A 21,084-nucleotide genomic window follows, 5' to 3' on the forward strand; every position below is an offset into this window, starting at 1 on the left:
TCTGTCAAATAAATAAATAAAATCTTAAAAAAAATTGATTTTGATTATTCAATTGAAAAGTTTTTAGTTAATATGGTCCACAATGGGAATCACATGATGTAGCCAATGCCAGGCTTTTGGCCTGGGCCTTCTCACCTGCCTCTCTACCTGGTAGAGGTGAGGTCCATGTGGGAAGAGTTCTGAGAGTTTCCAAGTCCTCCATTGGAAGGAGCAGCCCTGTCATTGCTGATGTCTCCCTTTTCTTGCATTTGGATATTGACTTCATCATGGCAGACTCCGGATAAACTTCAGGTAAGACTTCATAGATATGAGAACCATCTTTACTTTCTAAAATTTTCCAGAATAGGAATCAAGCTAGATTTGTTTTTCATGAAACTTTTTATTTGGAGATAACTGTAGATTCACATTTTGTTGTGAGAAATAATATAGAACTACCTAGTTTCCCCCAATGGTAATTTGTGCAAAAGCCCAGTGTAATGTTACAGCCAGATGTTCCCAGTGACACAGTCAAGCGACAGAACATCCCATCCACACAGGATCCCTCCTGCTGCTCTTTCAAGTCACTCCTACCTCCCTATTCTGTCCTCTGTGGTAATCACTATTCTGTTCTCTATGTCTGTAACTTTGCCATTTCAAGAAGGTCACATAAATTACCCTGCACAACGTTTTGGGACTGGCTTTTTTCACACAGAATAATTCCCTGGAAATTCATCTAGTCAATCTAGATAATTTTTTTTAAGTCACATGAAATCAATCTATCCCTCATTGGTCCTAGCATACCAAACCCCAACCCTTATCCAGGGAGTAGAAGTACACTGTTTTTTAGGATATTTACCCTATGCGATCTCAAACAGATTTTAGACATGCTAAAACAAGACTATGTTCTTTCAGGGAACCTGTGTGCAGCAAGAAAGACTGAGGACTAGGCCACTATGATATTCCAGACTCTGCATTTTCACTCCGATAAAACTGAATGTAAGAGGCACAGTAGTTGAACATTTTATTGTCATTAGATACTACATTTGATTTTTCTGTCTTAAATGTAAAAATTTAAAGAAAAATAATGGGTGGATGTTTTTTTTCTTTCTTTGAATAGTCATGGACTCATAAGTTTATTTTTTTAAAATTTTAGTTTATCTGTTGTTAGGTTTTATATAATGTATGCTTTAAATTGAAGGTAGGATCATTAAAGTTACCTCAATTATCAATCCTCATTACCTCAAGAATCATTCAATTCTTACAACCCTGTGAGACTGATTTTTCCCTCTACTCTATAGATGAGGTTTAGCAAGCTTAAGTAATTTGTTTCTGGTCACCTAGTAAAGAATTACAGAGTATGGAATGAAACCAGGTATGTTTATGATTTCCAAGTCCCAGAGCTACACGTACAACAAAGGAAGAAACTTGTTATTGGTTCTTAGTAAACTGTTTTGATTACATACCAATAATAATAACTCAGTGTAGGAAAACAGATATGCCAAAAAATATTGTTAATGTTTGTGTGACATACAACCAGAGCAATACTTTTTTTAAAAAAAGAACTTTTAAAATCATCTGGTTTTAGCAAGTAAAACTTCATTAAGTAGTTTCAGCATACCTCTAATTAAGGGTTACAATTCATGTTAATAGCAAACATATTCGTGACATGTAGAATTAACAGTGCATTTCTTCCCTAGATATAGGACATGATAGCATTATGAAGACCTCAAAAGAAAAACCTTCTCATAGCTGAATTTTAAATTCCATATTTTTCTATCAGCTCTTTTGCTTTAGATATATAGGCACTCATGGCATCTTCCTTCGACTGCCCTAGAAAGACACAAAACAGATTATCTTACGGACTGATATATTGGGAAATTAAGAAAGCTTACTTCACTTATTTAAGAATTAACAACCTTTTTGGAGGTTCCACGCTTCCCATTTAGCCTTGCCTTTTAAATCTAACATTCCTGGACACTCTGCCAAAAGAAGAATAGATATATTTTCAAGTTTACTTTTTACTCACTGCTTCTATAAACATTGCTCAAATGAAATGTATTATTTTTTAAAATATGATATATATACACACACATATATACATATATACACACACATACACACACACACATATACAATACCAATATTAATGTCTCCAACTACAGATTGTTTGTAGAGCCCATAGAGTTCTTTCAGTTCTTCATCATCTGGCCTTGTTTTCAGCTTCCTCACATCTTTTGTGATCCTATCAAAATCAGCCTAGAACACAAAAGGAAGAAAGGCCAATAGTGCCTTCACTAACTTTCAGCAGGCTTATCTATTTTGCAGGTATTTTACCACCAGACAGTAGAAACTTAAAAAGAAAGAGGAAGGTTTCAAACAGAGCTATTACTGGTCTAGTTCTTTCAGTATTATCCTAATTTATTTTAATTTATGGATCCCTCTCCTGGTACTTACCTGATATTCAGACAAGATATGAAGAACCACATAAAACCATTACTAGTGAAAAAATTTTTTTTTTTTTTAAATTTAAAGTAGGCTCCTTGTTGGGCATGGAGCCCAGTGCACGGCTTGAGCCCACAACCCTGAGATCAAGAACTGGGCTGAGATCAAGAGCCAGATGCTTAACTGACTGAGCCACCCAGGTGCCCTAATACTGAAAATTCTTAATTTGTTTTTAAAAATTTAAATTTTATTTAATAAATTAAATTAAATTAAATTTTAATAAAATTTAAATTTTTAAAAATTTTCAGAAAATTTTAAAAACTAAAAAGACAAAAATAAATGAAAAATACTCTATGCTCATGGACTGGAAGAAATATTATTGTTTAAATGTCAATACTACCAAAAGCAATATACAGATTCATGGCAATCAATCCAATGGCATATTTTACAGAAGTCAAGAAAACAACCTTAAAGTTCATGCAGAACCACAGAAGACCCTGAACAAACAAAAAAATCTTTTTTTTTTTTAAGATTTTATTTTATTTATTTGACAGAGAGAGAGAGAGATCACAAGTATGCAGAGAGGCAGGCAGAGAGAGAAGGGGAAGCAGGCTCCCCACTGAGCAGAGAGCCCAATGCAGGACTTGATCCCAGGACCCTGAGATCATGACCTGAGCTGAAGGCAGAAACTTAACCCACTAAGCCACCCAAGCACCCCCAAACAGAACAATCTTAAGAAAAGATAACAAAGCTGGAGTCATGACATGTCCTGATTTCCAACTATATTACAAAGCTATAGTAATCAAAAGGGTATGGTATTAGCCTGAAAACAAATGGATCAATGAAACAGAATAGAGAGCCCAGAAATAAAAGCATGCATATATGGTTGATTAATTTATGACAAAGGAGCCAAGAACATAGAATGTGAAAAGGTGAGTCTCTTTAACTAATGGTGTGTGACAACCTGACAGTCACATACAAAAGACTGAAACTGGACCACTGTCTGACACTGTGCACAAAAACCAACTCACATGATTTAATATCAGGTCAAGTAAGACCTTTTGTTTAGATCTTCCTTGAATGTAATACCTAAGTCCACAAAACTCTTCAATAGAAAACAGAGGGGGTTAAAAAAAAAAAAAGAAAGAAAGAAAGAAAACAGAGCGGGTAAACTCCTGGACACTGGTCTGAGCAACGATTGTTTGGATCTGACACCAAGAGCAAAGGCAACAAAACAAAAACAAAAATAAAGATGTGAGACTCCATTAAACTAGAAAGCTTCTGTACAGTAAAGGAAACCATCAACAAAATGAAAAGGCAACCTATGGAATGGAAGAAAATATTTGCAAATCATTTATCTTTAAAAAGAAATGGTTAATATCCTAAATATATAAAGAGCTTACACCACTCAATAGCAAAAAGAAAAATTCAATTAAAAATGGGCAAAGGAACGAAATAGACATTTTTCCAAAGACATACAAATGGAGGTGATCTGATGCTGCATGGGTCATGGTACAGCTCCAGCCTTGTACATCCCACACCCCTGCATCAATGATGGTGGAGGAGGGCCAGCATGCCTGGGGTGAGGGTTGGGGGGCGGGGGAGGAAGGCAGAGAACCACAGGGAGGGGAGGGAGGAGGTAGGGGAGGAGGCAAAGGGAACACCACCTGGAGGAGGTGGAGGGGGCACAGTGCCACCTGTGGGGAGGAGAAGGTGGAAAACTTGCCTGGGTGGGCCTTGCCTGGGCAGGGTTCGGGAGTACAGGGAGGAGAAAGCAGAGCACCACCTGTTGGTCCAGCAGCCTAGTAAAGCCTGTTGGGGAGGAGCTGACTGATCAGCACCCAGGAAGAAGCACAAAGGGGAGGAACAGGTTGGAGATAAAGCACTCCTGAAGAAGATGAGCTGTTTATCCAACAAAAAAAACTTCCAGATTAGACTCTTGAGACGTTAACTACAGCTGGACAGACTAACATAAGGACATCATCAGAAAAGTTGAAAGAAATTCATTTGCAGAAGAAAATCAAAGGATGTGAAAAGGAAGTGATTCTAAGAAAGCTGAAAAAAGTACAAAAAGTACAGTCTATGGGCCAGATTAAAAGCCACTTGGCTCTAAGGCTAGAAGATCAAGATTTGAGAGATTCAAGGCAATAAGCAGCAAAAGGCTTTAGAGAGAATTTTTTACATGGTCCAGAACCAACAAATAAGGTCCTGTGCCTTGAAAATAAGAGGTTACCAGGGAAAAAGGCCGCCACTCAGTTTCTGAGTAATCCGTGGGGAGCCCAGAAAAAAAACAAAACGCCAAGAGGTTTAAAGACAGTGGCTGGTCAGAAACATAAAAACTTCTAAGAAGTAAATCCAAGCTAAATGAAAAATGAAAACTTGTATGTATAGAGCTTATTCAGTATAAAGAATTAGTTTTTCTTAAAAAAATCCAATAAATCATTTATAAATTAGAATAAATAAATAAAGACATACAAATGCTATGGGATTCACCAATCCCACCTCTGGGTATATACGCAAAAGAAGCAAAATCCCTATGTCGCAGTGATGCTGCCACCCCCCCAACCCCGTGTTCACTGCATCATTGTTTACAACTGTTAAGACATGGACATTACAACCTAGGTGCCTAATGATGGATGAATGGACACACACACACACACTCACACACACAATGGAATATTGTTCAGTCGTAAAAATGAAGGAGATCCTGCCATTTGCAGCAACATGGATGGACCTTGGGAACATTACGTGAGATACCATGAGTCACAGAGACAAATACTGTAGGACCTCACTTACATGTGGAATCTTAAATAACTAAACTTAGAAAAACAGAGGACAGATTGGCAGTTGCAAAGGCGGAGGTGAAGGGTGAGGGAAGTGAGTGAATGTGGTCAAAAGGTGGAAAAAAAAATCTGTCAAGAGAAATATCAATACATGTTTCTTTCTTTTTTTTTTAAAATATTTAATTGATCTATTTGGGGGGGGGGGGGACAGAGAGGGAGAGAGAGGGCGAGAATACCAAGCAGATATCCTGTGGAGCGTGGAGCCCAGCGAGGGGCTGGATCCCACAACCTGGAGATCCCACAACCTGAGCAGAAACCAAGAGTCAGATGCTCAACTGACTGAGCTACCCGGGCAACCACATCACAGTCTAAGAAGGGGGAAGGTTTGGATTTGAACCTGGCAGACTTCAGAGTATGTGCCTTTAGTCACCATAACATACTTCTTGAAGAATCTTTAAAGGTGTGTGTGGGGGGGGGGCGTTGTCCCTGGGTGACTGAGTGGGTAAAGACTACAACTTTTGATTTTTGGCTCAGGTAGTGATCTCAGGGTCCTGGGACCCAGCCCCATCGGGGGCTCCGTGCTGGGTGTAGAGCCTACTTGAGGATTCTCTCTCTCTGTCCCTCCCCCTTCAATCTCTAAAATAAACTTAAATCTTAAAAAAAAAAAAAAAAAAAGGAAGCCTTATTCCGTGAAATTGTATCCAGATATTTTTTTCAAATTTTATTTTAGAAGATTATTTAATGATGAAAAATGTTCCTAATATAGTCACAGGTACAGGAATAAAACTGTATATACTTGAGTATAACTGAATCAGTGTGTGTGTATATATACACACATATACACATGTGTGTACATTCGCGTGCACATGCAAGTACATACAAGCACACACACACACACACACACACACATTTTTCACAGTACAAGAAAGTAATCCCTCATGTTAGCAGTGGTTATCACCTGCGTGAAGGAATTCCTAATAGTTCTCACTTATTTTATATTTGCTCTTTCCCCAAATTTCCCACCCTGAACATGTAATTTTTCGCATATCGGCAAAACTACTATTTTGTAGTTTTACAGATCTCTGCTGTTCAGAAAAACACTTGTCTCACCAAGGAGCGAGGGGGCGCGGGTGGGGCCCCAGCCGCCCTCGCCTCCCTTTCGCAGTCGTAAGGGGCAGGCGAAGCAGGGCCGCCTGGTCCCCCAGGAGCAAGCCGGCCTCCGCCCTCCCGGGGGCAGCTCTTACTTCGCGAGTAACGGATCCCCGGGGTTCGCAAGTGTTGCCATGGGGAGCCCCAGGTCGCCGTCAACAGAGGGCACAGGTGTGGTCCCCACTGCAATGAGCGGGCGCTCGCGATGGGGGTGGAAGTGTCCCCGGGGTCACTCCGTACAACTCCCGGTGGTGGCGGTGTGTGTGTGGGGGGGGGTACTCGGGGCGCGAGGACCGCGGGCGACAGCTGTCCCAAGCTCCAGTTCTGACTCGCCCGCCACCCATGGGCGTCACGCCTGCCCCATGCCCACTCGAGCTCTTCCCTCTGAGGACGAAGCCCGCTCGTGGGGCTTCCGCACCCTTCGACTCACCTGCAAAGACATGGTGACACCCACTCAGCTACTGCCGCACTCCTGAGGCGCCGGTCCCCGGAGCCCGTGCGGCGGGCGTCCTTAAATGAAAGCGCGCCTCCGCCCGCCGTCTCCCACTGGCTGCGCTGTGGGCCCGGCCGGCTCCCATTGGCCACCAGTCCTGGGGGGCGGGGATAAGCGGTGAGTGGCACCTGCCCTGCCCCCAAGCCGCGCAGAGGGTTGTCTGCAGCCAGCGCCGCTGCAACGGGAAAAGCGAGGAGCAGGGAATTTAAATGAGTTCCTCTCCGCTCTTGGCTCGTTCCCCAGTTCTTTCTCAAGAGGTCTTTGCATCCACAGAAATCTCCCTAGGGCACGGATCTCAGTGGGGATTCCTTTTCATATTTATATCCCTCTGCCCTCTCCTTGATTCCTAGAAACGTGGATGGCAGGTTTTTGAGACCTCTCAAGTCTCCTCTCATACTTCTAGGCACACTTCATCAGGAGTGAAAAAAGCATCTTCTCTTTAAAAAGCAAAAACACACCCTGAACACGAGCTGCAACCACTCTGACGGGTTCTCGGTTATTGTAAAGACACAGAAGTGCGCACTATTCAATCTGACCCCATTCTCCGGGGCAACAAACCCAGTGTCCCTGAAAGTCTGCTGAAACACAGAAGGGGGTTGTGGTGCACACTTGATTAAGTTCTCAAAGAACTGGAACAGCATTTTCTGGTCAAAGGAGTTCATTTCCGACTCTTTCAAGAAAAAACCTTCTTGGAGCGAAATGACTGGAAGACCTGACAAATTCAGGGTTTAGAGAGTTACTGATCGGAAACGTCTAACATATAACAACGCAAGTGGTGGAGAAGAAAGGCTCCCAAACATTTTAGCTTGTTTTTGAATAGAACTACATTTTAAAAATATTTGCTTGGGGCGCCTGTGTGGCTCAGTTGGCTAAGTATCTGCTTTCAGTTCAGGTCATGATCCCAGAGTCCTGGGATGGAGTCCCACATAGGGTCCCTGCTCAGTGGGGAGTCTGCGTCTCCCGGTCCCCATTGCTTGTGTTCTCTCTTTCTTTCTCTCAGATAAATAAACAAAATCTTTAAAAAATATATATTTGCTTTACCTTTGCATGCAAATTCTTTGATTTTTTAAATTTTATCCTCCAAAATACTTCCATGGTGTAATCAATGAATTTCCAAGTAAAAGACAGAAAGCGAATGTTAGCAAAACGTACTGGCCAGGATTTTTTGGTTTTTCATTTTTAAATTTGCAGGTGATGGGACAGACACTGTTGGGGAACAAAGGCAAACAGCAACTTCAGAACAGCGAGTGCTTTCTCTGCTGAGGAAGCCCTAGCAGTGTTTCAGTAGGGAAATACTGGGAGTGAGCTCCAGTATCTGTCTGTGTCTAGAGCTGAAGCATCTGGGCCTTGTAGTCATTATAAGAAATCAGGAAAAGGGAAAAGGGAAAAGGGAAGTCACACTGTGCTCTGTTTTATTTTCTAAGTCTAGAATGCTCTTCTCCTGAGATGACCTCCTCTGAACAGAAGCTAGAGCCATGATGTCTTGTTCTGCAGAACAAAACGAAAGAAAAGACAAAGGAAATATTGATGTTTTCTGCCCAGTGATAATTTACCAGATACAGTAAAAACTCAGCTTTCCTTAGGGAGTGAGTCAATTTGGACAATCAAGTTCCTTTTTTTTTCCTTTTAACTATTTATTTAATATTGATTATAATCCAACATACATACATCCATATATATATGTAAAATTCTAAAACTAAAGGGCATGTTTATGAACCTACCACCAGTTTAAGACATAGAACATTACCTTTACCTTTGTGACTCTCCTGATTTCACCCCATCCTATCTTCCTTATTCATTCTTTCATTCACTGAAATAGTTATTGAGTGCCTAGTATGAGCAAGGCACTGCTCATTCTTGAAAAACATTAGGGAACAGAACAAACAAGATCCTTCTCCTCGCATTACATTCTGGTTGGGGATTCCAGACAATAACACATATAATAAGCAAATTACATTGTCTATTAAAAGACATGCTGTAATAAGTGCTATTTTAAAAAAGAGCAGAGCAAAAGAGGACGTCTTGGATCTGTGGGATGGAAGAGGTGACATGCAATGGTAAATAGGGTAGTCAGGTAGGTGTCTTTGAGACGATGACATTTGATTAAAAGCTTGAAGGAGGATAAAAGAGCTGACCCTAAGAACTTCCCTTTCAAAGGCAGCCTCTTCTACAAAGGCCCAAAGAATGAGCTTCCGCAGCAGATGTGAGGAACAGTAAGGGGCCAGAGTGGCCAGAGCAGAATAGAAGAGGTCAGAGAACAGAAGATGGAGACCAGATTATATATGGCCTCACACAAAGGCATTTGGTGTTAAGTGGGAGTGAAACAGAACCGTTGAAGAGTTTTGAGTAAGATCTGACACGATATGACTTAGTTTTTAAAAGGATCATTCTGGAGAATGCCTGGGTGGCACAGTGGGTTAAGTGACCAACTCTTGGTTTCAGCTCAGGTCATGATCTCCAGCGGTAGGACTGAGCCCCACATCAGGCTCAGTGCCAAGCCTGCTTGAGACTCTCTGCCCCTCTCCCTCTGCCCTCCACCCCTCACTGCACTCTCTCTCTCTCTCAAATAAATAAATAAACAAGTAAATCTTTTTTAAAAATTACTCTTGTTGCTGTGTTGAAAAGAGACTATAGGGGAACAAGGCTGGCAGCAAAATCCTTACTATAATTAGAATCCAGAGAACTTATGGCTGTTTCACACTCAGGTGGTAGTGGGGGAGGGGAGCTAGTGAGAAGTATTTCAGATCCTGGATATATTTTGAAGTTAGAGTCAACGATAGTCTCCGGTAGATTCTACATGGGTGTGAGGGAAAGAGACGAGTCAGGATAATTCCAAGATTGTGGGCCTGAGTAACTGGAAGGCCCACTGGTGGAGGTTTGGTGAGGAGCAAAGATCTGAAGTTTTGTTTTGGACATGTTACTGTTGAGACATCAGACATCTAAGTGCAGATGTCAAATAGGCAGATGGATATCAAGTCTAATCTGTGCTGGGCATCTAGAGGTGGGACTCATGAACACAGAGACAGTATTTAGATCCTTCAGACTGGATGACCCTAGAAACTGAACCGATAAAGAGGAAGAAAGAGAAGAGGACTGAAGACTGGGCCATGGGAGTTTGCAACATTGCAACACTTCAAAGAGCTTGGAAAGAAAAGGAAGAACAAGCATATGAGACAGAGAAGAAGTGGTCTTTGGGTGAGAGAAAAACCAAAAGAATATAGTATGCAGAAGTATATCAAATGAGAAAGCATGACAGGTTAGACGTGGACTGAGAATAATCGATTGGATTTTCGTCTTTGTCAAGATCATGGATGACACTGACAGAAGTTCAGTACAATGGTGGGGGGCGAAGACTGATTAGAGTGGGTTTCAGAAAACACCAGGGGCAATTATTGTTTGTTTGTTTGTTTAAGATTTTATTTATTTGTCAGAGAGAGAAACAGAAAGAGAGAGAGAACACAAGCAGGGGGGGGCAGCAGAGGGAGAGAGAGAAGCCGACTCCCCACTGAGCAGGGAGCCCGATGCAGGGCTCGATCCCAGGACCCTGGATCATGACCTGAGCGGAAGGCAGATACTTAACAACTGAGCCATCCAGGTGTCCCCATGAGCGGCAATTTATAATCATTTTGGGGGGACTTTCCCTTTGTTTACTCCTCCACCTATGTCAAACTGTCTTAATCATTATATACTATCTATTTTGTTCATCTTCATGAAGGGTTGTTTTGGCACTTTGCTCTTCCCTATAAATTTTAACATTCATGAGTCAAGTTCCACAAAAGAGAATTCTTGAATTTTTCTTGGCATTGCGTTGCAAAGCTATATCGGTTGTGTGTGGGTGGAGAGGCTGATATCTTTGTGACACAGAGAGTCACTATTCATGATTCATGTATCTTTTTCAATCAATTTCCTTATTTAATGTTTTCAGACAGTTTTCTAATTTTCTCCACTGAAGATCTTGTACATCTTACATGGACTAATTTTTTTCATTTTTTAAAAAGACTTACTTATTTAGTTTAGAGAGGGGGAGGGGCAGAGTGAGAGAATCTCAAGCAAACTCCCCGTTGAGCATAGAGCCCAATGTGGGGGCTTGATCTCATGACCCTGAGATCATGACCTGAGCCAAAATCAAGAGTTGGACACTTAATGACTGAGCCACCCAGGCACTCCATGTGAATTTCTTTTTAAATAACTTTATAATTTTTTATTATGTTAGATGAAGTGTTTTTAAAAATTCCATTGTTTGTCATTTTGTAACTAGTACAGTGAAAGGGAATTCATTCCAACAACTTTGATAAATCTTTGAAGTTTTAATGATTTTTCAGTAAATTATTTTAGGCTTCCTATTTAGCAAACAATAGTCTATGAATAATGACAGTTTCATTTTGTTCTTTCCAATCCTCAGATCTTTCTTTTCCTTGCCTTTTTATACTATCCAGGACCTACGTATAATATTGACTGGAGTAGTAGTATATGGTTTCTTAAAGGTAATGCTTTCGGAGTTTCACCATCAAATGTGGTATGTTCACTGCAGCTGGCTTATTTCAGTGGATATATATTTTTTAGTATGTTAAGGAGGTTTCTGCCTATTTGTAGTTTGGCAAAATTTGTTTCCATGAATGGATGTAGAATTTCGCCAAAAGCTTTTTTATCCTCTACTAGGATGATCATATGGTTTCTCCTTTAATCTTTTTTATTTTTTAGAATTTATTTGTTTATTTGAGAGAGGGAGAAACTCAGTCTCTATCCCAGGACATTAGGATCATGACCTGAGCCAAAGGCAGACACTTAACCAACTGAGCCACCCAGGCACCATTCTCCTTTGATCTTTTAAAGAAATGGCTTACATTAATTCATTTTTTTAAAAAAATTTTATTTATTTATTTGACAGACAGAGATCACAAGTAGGCAGAGAGGCAGAGAGAGAGAGAGAGAGAGAGGAGGAAGCAGGCTCCCTGCTGAGCAGAGAGCCCCATGCGGGGCTCAATCCCAGGACCTTGGGATCATGACCTGAGCCGAAGGCAGAGGCTTTAACCCACTGAGCCACCCAGGCGCCCCAACATTAATTCATTTTTCAATTGCTAAACCAACCTTGCATTCCTTATTAATCTCAAGCTTACTTTGACGAAATGTTTCTCTCTTTTTAAGTGCATTACTAGATTGTGGGCTATATTTTGAGAGTGTTTTTCATCCATGTTTACTTTGTAACTTCCCTTCCTTAGACTTTTATATATTTATTTTCTCTGTATCAGCATGATGCCAGTGCAGAAAACAAGTCAGGAGAGCATCCTTCCTTGACTGTATTCTGGAATTGATTGTGTTGAATGGAGAGGATCACAAACGACAGAAGGTCACACCAGCGCCAGTGACACTTCAGCTGATTTTCCTCTTGCTGCCTCCTCCACTTCCAACCCCTGTGGTTAAGGCCACAGCCAAGCACAGACGAAGAGCAACTACTTTATCGCACCCACTCTCCACTTGGAGTCAGAGTGTCATAGCGTTGAGCGTGCGAGCACATGTCGGTAACACCCCGCTTTCTTACCATAAACTCTGAACTGTTTTTGGCACTAGATGTAGCTCCAGTGAAGCTCTCAGTGAAAGTCACCCAGGAGATTTTTCCCGGAATTACCTGTTCAGGGCTCCCCTACCTTGCCAAGCTGCCTTCTGGAAACACCAACTCCCCTCCCCCACAAGCACCGCAGAACCTTGGGGTCCCCGCGCAAATGCAAATGAGGCGGTGGGGCTTCTGCAGTCTTGCCAGGGGAGGGGGCGCGGTGGCCTCTTCTCCTTTTGTCTCCCAGGAGGCTCCTGGCTGCCAAGTCAAGGTTAAGGGGCCATGATTTGGGAGGCAGTGGTTTTGAAGGCCGCAGGGGTGCACTTGGCTCTTCACTTAAATGGAACTCCGCTGAGAGTTTGGACCCCTTCTGTCCACTTCGCAAAATCCCCTTGGCCGGCAGGCCCAGCACACCCAGCAGCAGCACAAATTTCTTGCTCAGCCCATACAGGCTACGGTTTGCTGGCAGCACAGGGCGGGCCTCCTGTATCTTCTAACAGGGCTCCCTGAAGTTCATGCTTTTAATCCTTCCTGTCAAGTATAAAGAGCACCACTTGGCCTCCTCACGTTTCCTTTATCACTGTTTCTGCTCCCATTCTGGGAGGTTTGAGTGTCTCCTGTGTCTGCTCTCAGGTTCCTCTGGCAAACCTGACACACAGATGTCTCAGTACAAACTTGAACCTGAACCTGCTGAAGTTCCAGGGGCTCCCTGCAGGCCCTGGCTGTTGTCAGAAGTGGGGGGGGGGGTGGCTCACCTGTAGGAAGTTGCCGGGTGGAAGGAATTTCCTTTGGACACAGCATGGGGGGGAACTGGTTCCTTCTGTGCCATGGCTTCTGATGTGTGGGTGGAAGAAGGGGCCAGAGGGACATAAGTCTGTGGGACTTCCTTTGGCAGTCCCCTCACAGGGGCCCCTCACAGGTCCCCTCTGGGGGCATAGCCCTGAGGCCTGGTTGGGCTGTGGCACGTGGATCCCTGGTGCAGATGGGGTCTTGTTGGGAGATTGGGGTGCAGTGGTGGGGTGTGGAGGAGAGCAGAGGCCGTGGAGGCCCTGGGCTCCGGCAGGGTTAGGCCCTCCAGCTTGGCTCTCTTGTGACTTGGGAGCAAATAGGTGGCCATCACTTTGTTGCCCTTACGGCCCATCAGCGAGTCTTGGATCTCTCCCCTGTGTGACGCACAGACACCATCAACCCAGCCCAGCTTCCCTGTAGTCAAGGAGTGGCTCCACATAAGGCTTTAGTCCTTCCCCATGACACGTATTCACCAATGGATCCTGAGCTCCAAAGTGCTCTCTTGCAGGGACTGAGAAGGAGAAATTTCTTGAGCAGTTTTTTGCCTTCCCTGGAATGTAAAGATGGATACAGTGTATTCCATGAAGGGGTCCGCTGACTCGTGTCTACACCATGGCCCTCAGATTCCACACCTCCATGCAGGTCCATCTTATTTGGCCCTGGAAGAGTTCCAGGGCAGCATTGGGGGGGGGGCGGTGCTGCCAAAGGAAGTATCCAGTTGTTCCCAAAGGTGAACTCTTACCAGAGCCAAAGTCTTCAAACTTCATTATCATGTCAGCAGCCAAGAGCAGGTGTTGTCTTAAATCTATGAACAACACACTTCTCAGGACTGTACCCACAGACATTATCTGACAGAATTTGCCTGTGGCCTTTCTTACAGACTTCCACGAGCCACTAGGAACTCAAGCACCTCTCTTTCACTGGAGTACTCAACGACAAGGCAGAGGGCTTACTCAGTCCAGATCCCTTTAAAATGATTGTTTTGGGATGGTTCAAGGCCTTCTTCATTCTTATTTCATAGGACAGTCTGTAGTTTGGAGGAGTTCTACTAAGCCTTGTCACTGATCTTTTTTTTTTTTTTTTAAGATTTTATTTATTTATTTGACACAGAGAGAGAGATCACTAGCAGGCAGAGAGGCAGGCAGAGAGAGGGAGGGAAGCTGGCTCCCCGCTGAGCAGAGAGCCCAGTGTGGGGCTCGATCCCAGGACCCTGAGATCATGACCCGAGCCGAAGGCAGAGGCTTCACCCACTGAGCCACCCAGCACCCCACCTCGTCACTGATCTTAACGACTACTTCTTTCCTAAGGCAGGATGTGCCACGCCAACTTCAGCTTGGTCAAATTACACTTGGCGATTGCCTTGAGGGCCAGTGACTGCCCACACAGATCTCCTCCTCAGCAGAGACGGCTGAGAGGCCCAGCAGCATGGTGGACTTTACTAATGACCTCAGAGTCAAGGCATCCCAAGGTCAACTTAAAATTGGGAGAAGCTGGTGAGAAGCTTGGCCCATTTCACCTCAAGAGAAAATAAATTCGAGTACACCTGATGAACTGATCTTTAAAATGGAATCAAAACACAATGCCAGACAAGCATACAAATAAATAAAACCAAATACTAACAAGCTAAATAAAAAGGGTGAAAAAAAATTTTAAAGGAAAATGAGGAAAAACAGTAAAGAAGAAATGAGAATGAGAAGAAAAAAAGGAATTCAAGGAAAAATTGAGTGGCATTAAATACATTTGAAATGCTGTGTAGCCATCACCACCATTTCCAAAATTTTTTCATCCTAAATGGAAACTCTGTACTCATTAAAGAATTTCTCATTCCTTTCTCTCCTCAGTCTTTGTAACCTCTATTCTACCTGCTAGCTCTATGAATTTGTGTAGTCTAGGTGTTTGTGTAATTGCACAATATCTGTCCTTTTGCAACTGACTTATTTCACTTAGCATAATGTTTTTCAAGTTCATCCATGTTGTAGCAGATGTCGGTACTGAGTCACACTGGCACTCCTGCTGTTTTCTTTCTTTCTTTCTTTCTTTTTTTTTTAAGATTTTATTTATTTGACAGACAGAGATCACAAGTAGGCAGAGAGACAGGCAGAGAGAAAGGGGGAAGCAGGCTCCCCACCGAGCAGAGAGCCCGACTCGGTGCTCGATCCCAGGACACTGAGATCATGACCTGAGCCGAAGGCAGAGGCCCAACCACTGAGCCACCCAGGTGCTCCTGTTTTATTTCTTTTAAAGATTTTTAAAATTTGTTTAGAGAAAGAAAACACGTGTATGTGCGTGCATGAGTGTGGGGGAAGGGCAGAGGGAGAGGAAGAGGGAGAGAAGCAGACTCCCCACTGAGCACAGAGGCTGACATGGGGTTATCACCACCCAAGCCAAAATCAAGAGTGCTGAACAGAGCAAACCATCTGTTGTTTTAATAACAGCCATCCTCATGGATGTGAAGTAGTATCTCATCATGGTTTTGATTTGCATTTCCGTAACGATTAAGGATGTTGAGCATCTTTTCATGTGCTTATTGGACATTTGCATCTCTTCTTTGGAGAAATGTCTTTTCAAGTCCTTTGCCCATTTAAAAAAATTTTTTTTCTTTTAAAGATTTTATTTATTTGAGAGAGAGACAGTGAGAGAGAGCATGAGTGAGGAGAAGGTCAGAGAGAGAAGCAGACTCCCCATGGAGCTGGGAGCCTGATGTGGGACTCGATCCCGCGACCCCGGGATCATGACCTGAGCCGAAGGCAGTTGTCCAACCAACTGAGCCACCCAGGCATCCCCATTTTTTATTTTTTAAAAAGAGATTTTACTTATTTGAGAGAGATTGAGTGAGAGAGAGTGAGCCTGAGGGGTGGCGGGCTTGTGAAGAGGGAGAAGCAGAGCAGGGAGCTTGACACGGGCTCTACCCAGGACCCTGGGATGACAACCTGAGCTGAAGGCAGACACCCAACTGATGATCCACCCAGGCACCCCTGAACTGGTTTTTTTGGGGGGCTCAAACTCACAACCCCAAGATCAAGAGTTGAATGCTCTACAGGCTGATCCATCCAGGTGCCCCGTGGGGGTTTTTGTTGGTTTTGCTTTTTCTTGTTGAGTTGTAGTTTTTATATATTCTGAATATTAATCCCTTATCAGATGTGATTTGCAAATATCTTCTCCCATTCTGTGGGTTTTCTTTTCACTCTCTTGATAGGGTCCTTTGATGCACACAAAATTTTATAATTTTTTTAAATTCGGCTCCAAGCCCAGCATGGAGCCCAACATGGGGCTTGAACTGACCACTGTGAGATCAAGGCTTAAGTTGAGATCCAGAGCCGGGCACTCAACCAACCGAACTATCCAGGCATCCCAAAAAGTTTTAATTTTGATGAGGATCTACTTTATCTATTTTTTCTTTTGTTACCTGTGCCTTTATGATCATATCCAAGATATCATTACCAAGTGAAATGTCATGAAGATTTTCCCCTATGTTTTAAGAGTTTCATAGTTTTAACCCTTAAGTTTAGATCTTTGATCTACTTTGAGTTAATTTTTCAAAGATTTATTTATTTATTTTGGAGAGAGAGAGAGAGTAAGTGAACAAGTGGGAAGGGCAGAGGAAGAGAATCTTAAGCAGATTCCATGCTGAGTGCAGAGCCCAAAGCAGGGCTTGATCTCACAACCCTGAGATCATGACCCTGAGATCACAACTTGAGCAGAAACAGAGATGGATGCTTCACTGACTGCCACCCCCGTGCCCCACTGTGAGTTAATTTTTGAATGGGATATAATTAATGGTCCAACTTCATTCATATGCATGTGGATATCCAGTTCTCCCAGCACCATTTGTTGAAAATAAGCTCCTTTCCCATAAAACTGTCTCGACCTCCTTGTCAAGGATTAATTGACCGTATATGTGAGAGTTTATTTCTGGGCTCCCTATTCCAATGTCGGTCTTTATGCCAATACCACCCTGTTTTGATTACTGTAGATTTGTAGTAACTGCTTAACATCAGAAAGTGTGAGTCCTCCAATGTTGTTCTACATTTCCAAGATTGTTTTGGCTATGCAGGGGTTCCTTGAGATCCAGTATGAATTTTAGGATGAGTTTTTCTAATTTAACAAAAATAGGATAGGAATTGCATTGAATCTTTTTTTCCCACAGTGCTTTTCATCACCTATATACTATATATTTTACTTTCTCTGTTCTATTGTCTGTCTTCTCCATTAGAACTTCGTTTCACTGCTTTATCCCCAACACTTAGAATTCAATAAATCCTGTTATCTGTCGAAAAAAGGAAGGAAGGAATCATTCTTATGTATGTAGCATCTGGCCCATTTCTTGACATATAAAAGATGCTCAGTTAAAACTGGTGAATAAGGTAAAATGCTATTTATATTTTTCACCTAATACATGCTTACAGACATCTGTACATTTCTACATTAAAAGTGCTTCTCAACCGCTTGTTCTCATATTGCTTCGGAAAGAATTCTGAGATAAATTCATATAAATTTTTATACTTTAAATAATTCTAAAATTATATTTATGTACATGTATGGCATATTTTGAAGTTACCTGCAGCTGATTTTGTATCATATAGACACTTTATTTCCAAAAGTACTGTTGCTGGCTCCTTAGAACCTATGTAAAATCTAAAGGCTAGCATCATATCACATTAGATTTTTTAAAAAGATTTTATTTATTTATCTGACAGAGAGAGTGAGAGAGAACACACAAGTAGAAGGAGCAGCAGACAGAGGGAGAGGAAAAAGTAGGCTCCGCACTGATCAGGGAGCCCAGTGCGGGACTTAGTCCCAGGACTCTGGAATCATGTCTGAGCTGAAGGCAGCTGCTTAACCAACTGAGCCACCCAGGTGCTCATCACATTAGGCTTTTGTCTGTAAAAATAAAATAAAACTCTAATAAATAGTCTACTTTAAAAAAAAAAAAAAAAAGAACATCCCAAACAACTTTGTGACCATTTGATGTAAGGTCTTTTAAATCCCTCCTTTTTAAAAGAACAACAGCTCTTGCCAAGGCCCCTGACCACCTTGCATGTCTCTACCCAGCCATGTAGGAAAGGCTTGACTGCAGTCTGAGTCATGGCAGAACGCCTGGGAATCTTCCTGGAGCAAGGTCACAATCTTTTTTTGTTGGTTTGAGAGAAAGAGAGAGAGACAGAAAGAGAGAGAGGGAGGTGGTGGGGGAGGTTAGGGAGAGAGAATCTTAAAGAGCAGGGATCAGTCTCATGACCCTGAGATCATGACCTGAACCAAAATCAAGAGTTGGATGCTTAACTGACTGAGCCACCCCAGTGCCCCAGGTCCTTATCTCTTGGGAAACTTCCACAAAAATGTTTCTCTTCCATTTCTCTAGTTTCGGTGGAGACTAATGCTTTTCATGTTGCCCTCCCCTTTCCCTGCATCCCCTCACCACCTTAGGGTACAGCTGTCGGCTTCTTCTTCTTCTTCTTTTTTTTGACAGAGAGAGACATAGAGAGAGGGAACACAAGCAGGGGGAGTGGAAGAGGGAGAAGCAAGCTTCCACTGAGCTGAAGCGTAAAGCTGATTTGTTAATTCAGAGTCACACATCACTCAGGACATCCATGGTTAATTGATCTCTGGGACTAGGGATGTTGTCCCATGGGCATAAGATCCTGCTGATCTTGCTTTTGCTGTCTTCTAAGTAAAATAAATGGTCTAAATCCAAATAGATGCTTTTTCTCCTTACTGACCTTATCTACAGACATGTGGCACTGCCACCAGCTGTGACTTAGCTGCTTGAAACACTTCATATTTACACATTTACATTGTCTCTCATGACATGATTTATCACCAGGTCCCTTAAGCCACTCTTACAACATGACAAGCATATAAATCTAACAACAGCCCAATTCTAGAGTTAATATAAAAAGAACATTTTATTACTCAAAAACCAAATTGAGGTTTCACAGGGTAAAATAATTGTAGCAGCTGTCATTAGATATTTTATATATATAGGTATATATATGTGTGTGTATATGTGTATATAGGTATATACACATATGAGTTAAAGTGATACCTTGAGGGGCACCTGGGTGGCTCAGTGGGTTAAGCCTCTGCCTTCAGCTCAGGTCATGATCTCGGGTCCTGGGATTGAGCCCCGCATTGGGCTCTCTGCTCAGTGGTGAGCCTGCTTCCTCCTCTCTCTCTGCCTGCCTCTCTGCCTACTTGTGATCTCTCTCTGTCAAATAAATAAATAAAATCTTAAAAAAAAAAAAAGTGATACCTTGAAGACGATGTGAGACACATTCAAAGTGTTGCATGGGAAGAAAATCACAATATTTAATCTGTGTTATTATTTCACAATTTAAATGCATGTATAAATGTGAAACAAATTACAAGGGAACACAGAAAGGAAATGTGTTTTGAGGTAATCGGACCATGGGATGATTGCTTACTTTTTTCTTGTAATGTTTGTGCGATCCAAATGAGAGAAATTACCTTTAAAACACCATCATTTTAGCAAAGTTCTTGTGGCGATCATACTGGTAGTCTCAAAACAGGACAAGCACGAAAGTCATAGAGGCTACTGTTAATTTTTATTATCTCCTCATTCAGGTTGTCACTAGATTCATCAAAGAATTATCAAGCACTTTCTGCAGGCCAGGGTCCGTGCTAAGCATCTTACACAGATTACACAGATAAGCACAACAGGTACTATTTTTATCACTTCATGGAGAGGGTTCATTAGCTTGCTTTAGGGGTCACATGCCTAGCCTGAGATGAAGCTAGGATTTCAAGTAGGCAAACTGACTCCAGAGCTGTGGGATGTAATGGGAGGTAATCTTCATGGAGCCAAGGTGAACTGAAATGATGCTGTAAATCTAACTCTACACTCTGGAACCTTAGGGGGACAAAAACTTGTGCACAATTCTTTCTCATGACTTTAGCATTTCAATTAGATATGTGTGTCCACATTTCTCTTACAGTTTGAAAGCTAGATCTAAGACTACAGTAAGCTAGATCTGAGACTGGATGTCTGCAGTTTATCATGAGCCAATACGGTTCATTTACAAAACAAAAGTTTGCTACATTCAAACTCGCTGTAACTTCGTTCTACTTAATTTTTTAACTATAATTTTTTTAAAATCACATTTTACTTGAACTCTGTGTAACCTGCAGAAATCTTTGACCAAAAGGAAAACTTTTTGTTGTTGTTGCTTGTTTCCTTTTCTTTATGGTCAGTTAGGTACCATGTAGGTGATAAAAACTGAAAATGGAGAAAATAGATTTAAAAATGGAAAACCAAATGAGCAGTGAAGAGACTGAGAAGGGAAAAGTTCTGAGACAAAAGGAGACAGGAAAAGTAAGGGGGAATAAGTTAGGCTGGAAAAGAGAAAGGACTGGGATGGCGAGGGAGGAGGCTCTTTAGGTCAGAAGCAACCTACTTTCTTCTAAGTTCTCACCACGGATAAATCAACAGATTCAGATGCCTGACCTTGCAAATGTCCTTCAGCTGTTTACAGTTGTCCGTGATTCCCCAGCGACTCCATTCGTACCTTTAGTTTCCACCGGCCCAAGGAGCTACTGCAGACGTTTTAAGTTTTCAGAGCTGCTGTCGCAGAACACAAAGAAGCCTTCACTCTCCTCTTTCAGGGGGGCTCAAGATTGCCTACACTGTTGCTTGTAGGCACATTTTTATCGCAAACCACCCCTCATCCCCCCGTCTATCTTGATTTTCTGGTGCCGGAGAGTGGACGGAGATGGGTACACCGGACAGGGACTAGGGTTTCGCGTTCCCTTAGGCAAGCCAAATACAGAAAAGCGAGAAGAGAGAGAGCGCTAAAAGGCGCTGAAAGGCAGAAATTGGATTAGAATGGAACGGGCAACCTATGAGAGAACCAGCCTTCCGGCGACTACCGGCGGTAGAACAG

General features: G+C 42.3%; 1 protein-coding gene across 1 annotated transcript; it reads right to left on the minus strand.

Moving 5' to 3' along the window:
- Positions 1 to 359: 359 nt before the first annotated feature.
- On the minus strand, positions 360 to 21,061 carry ACBD7 (acyl-CoA binding domain containing 7). Its single transcript, XM_082738715.1, has 5 exons — positions 20,649 to 21,061; positions 6,784 to 6,943; positions 2,118 to 2,235; positions 1,896 to 1,958; positions 360 to 1,809 (listed from the first exon to the last, which is right to left on the minus strand). The coding sequence occupies exons 2-5, from the start codon at positions 6,793 to 6,795 to the stop codon at positions 1,736 to 1,738; spliced, it is 267 nt and encodes an 88-aa protein (XP_082594841.1). The 5' UTR covers positions 6,796 to 6,943; positions 20,649 to 21,061; the 3' UTR covers positions 360 to 1,735.
- Between the last annotated feature and the right edge of the window lie 23 nt (positions 21,062 to 21,084).

This window comes from Mustela nivalis, assembly GCF_964662115.1.
Source record: "Mustela nivalis genome assembly, chromosome: 7".
Lineage (NCBI taxonomy): Eukaryota > Metazoa > Chordata > Mammalia > Carnivora > Mustelidae > Mustela > Mustela nivalis.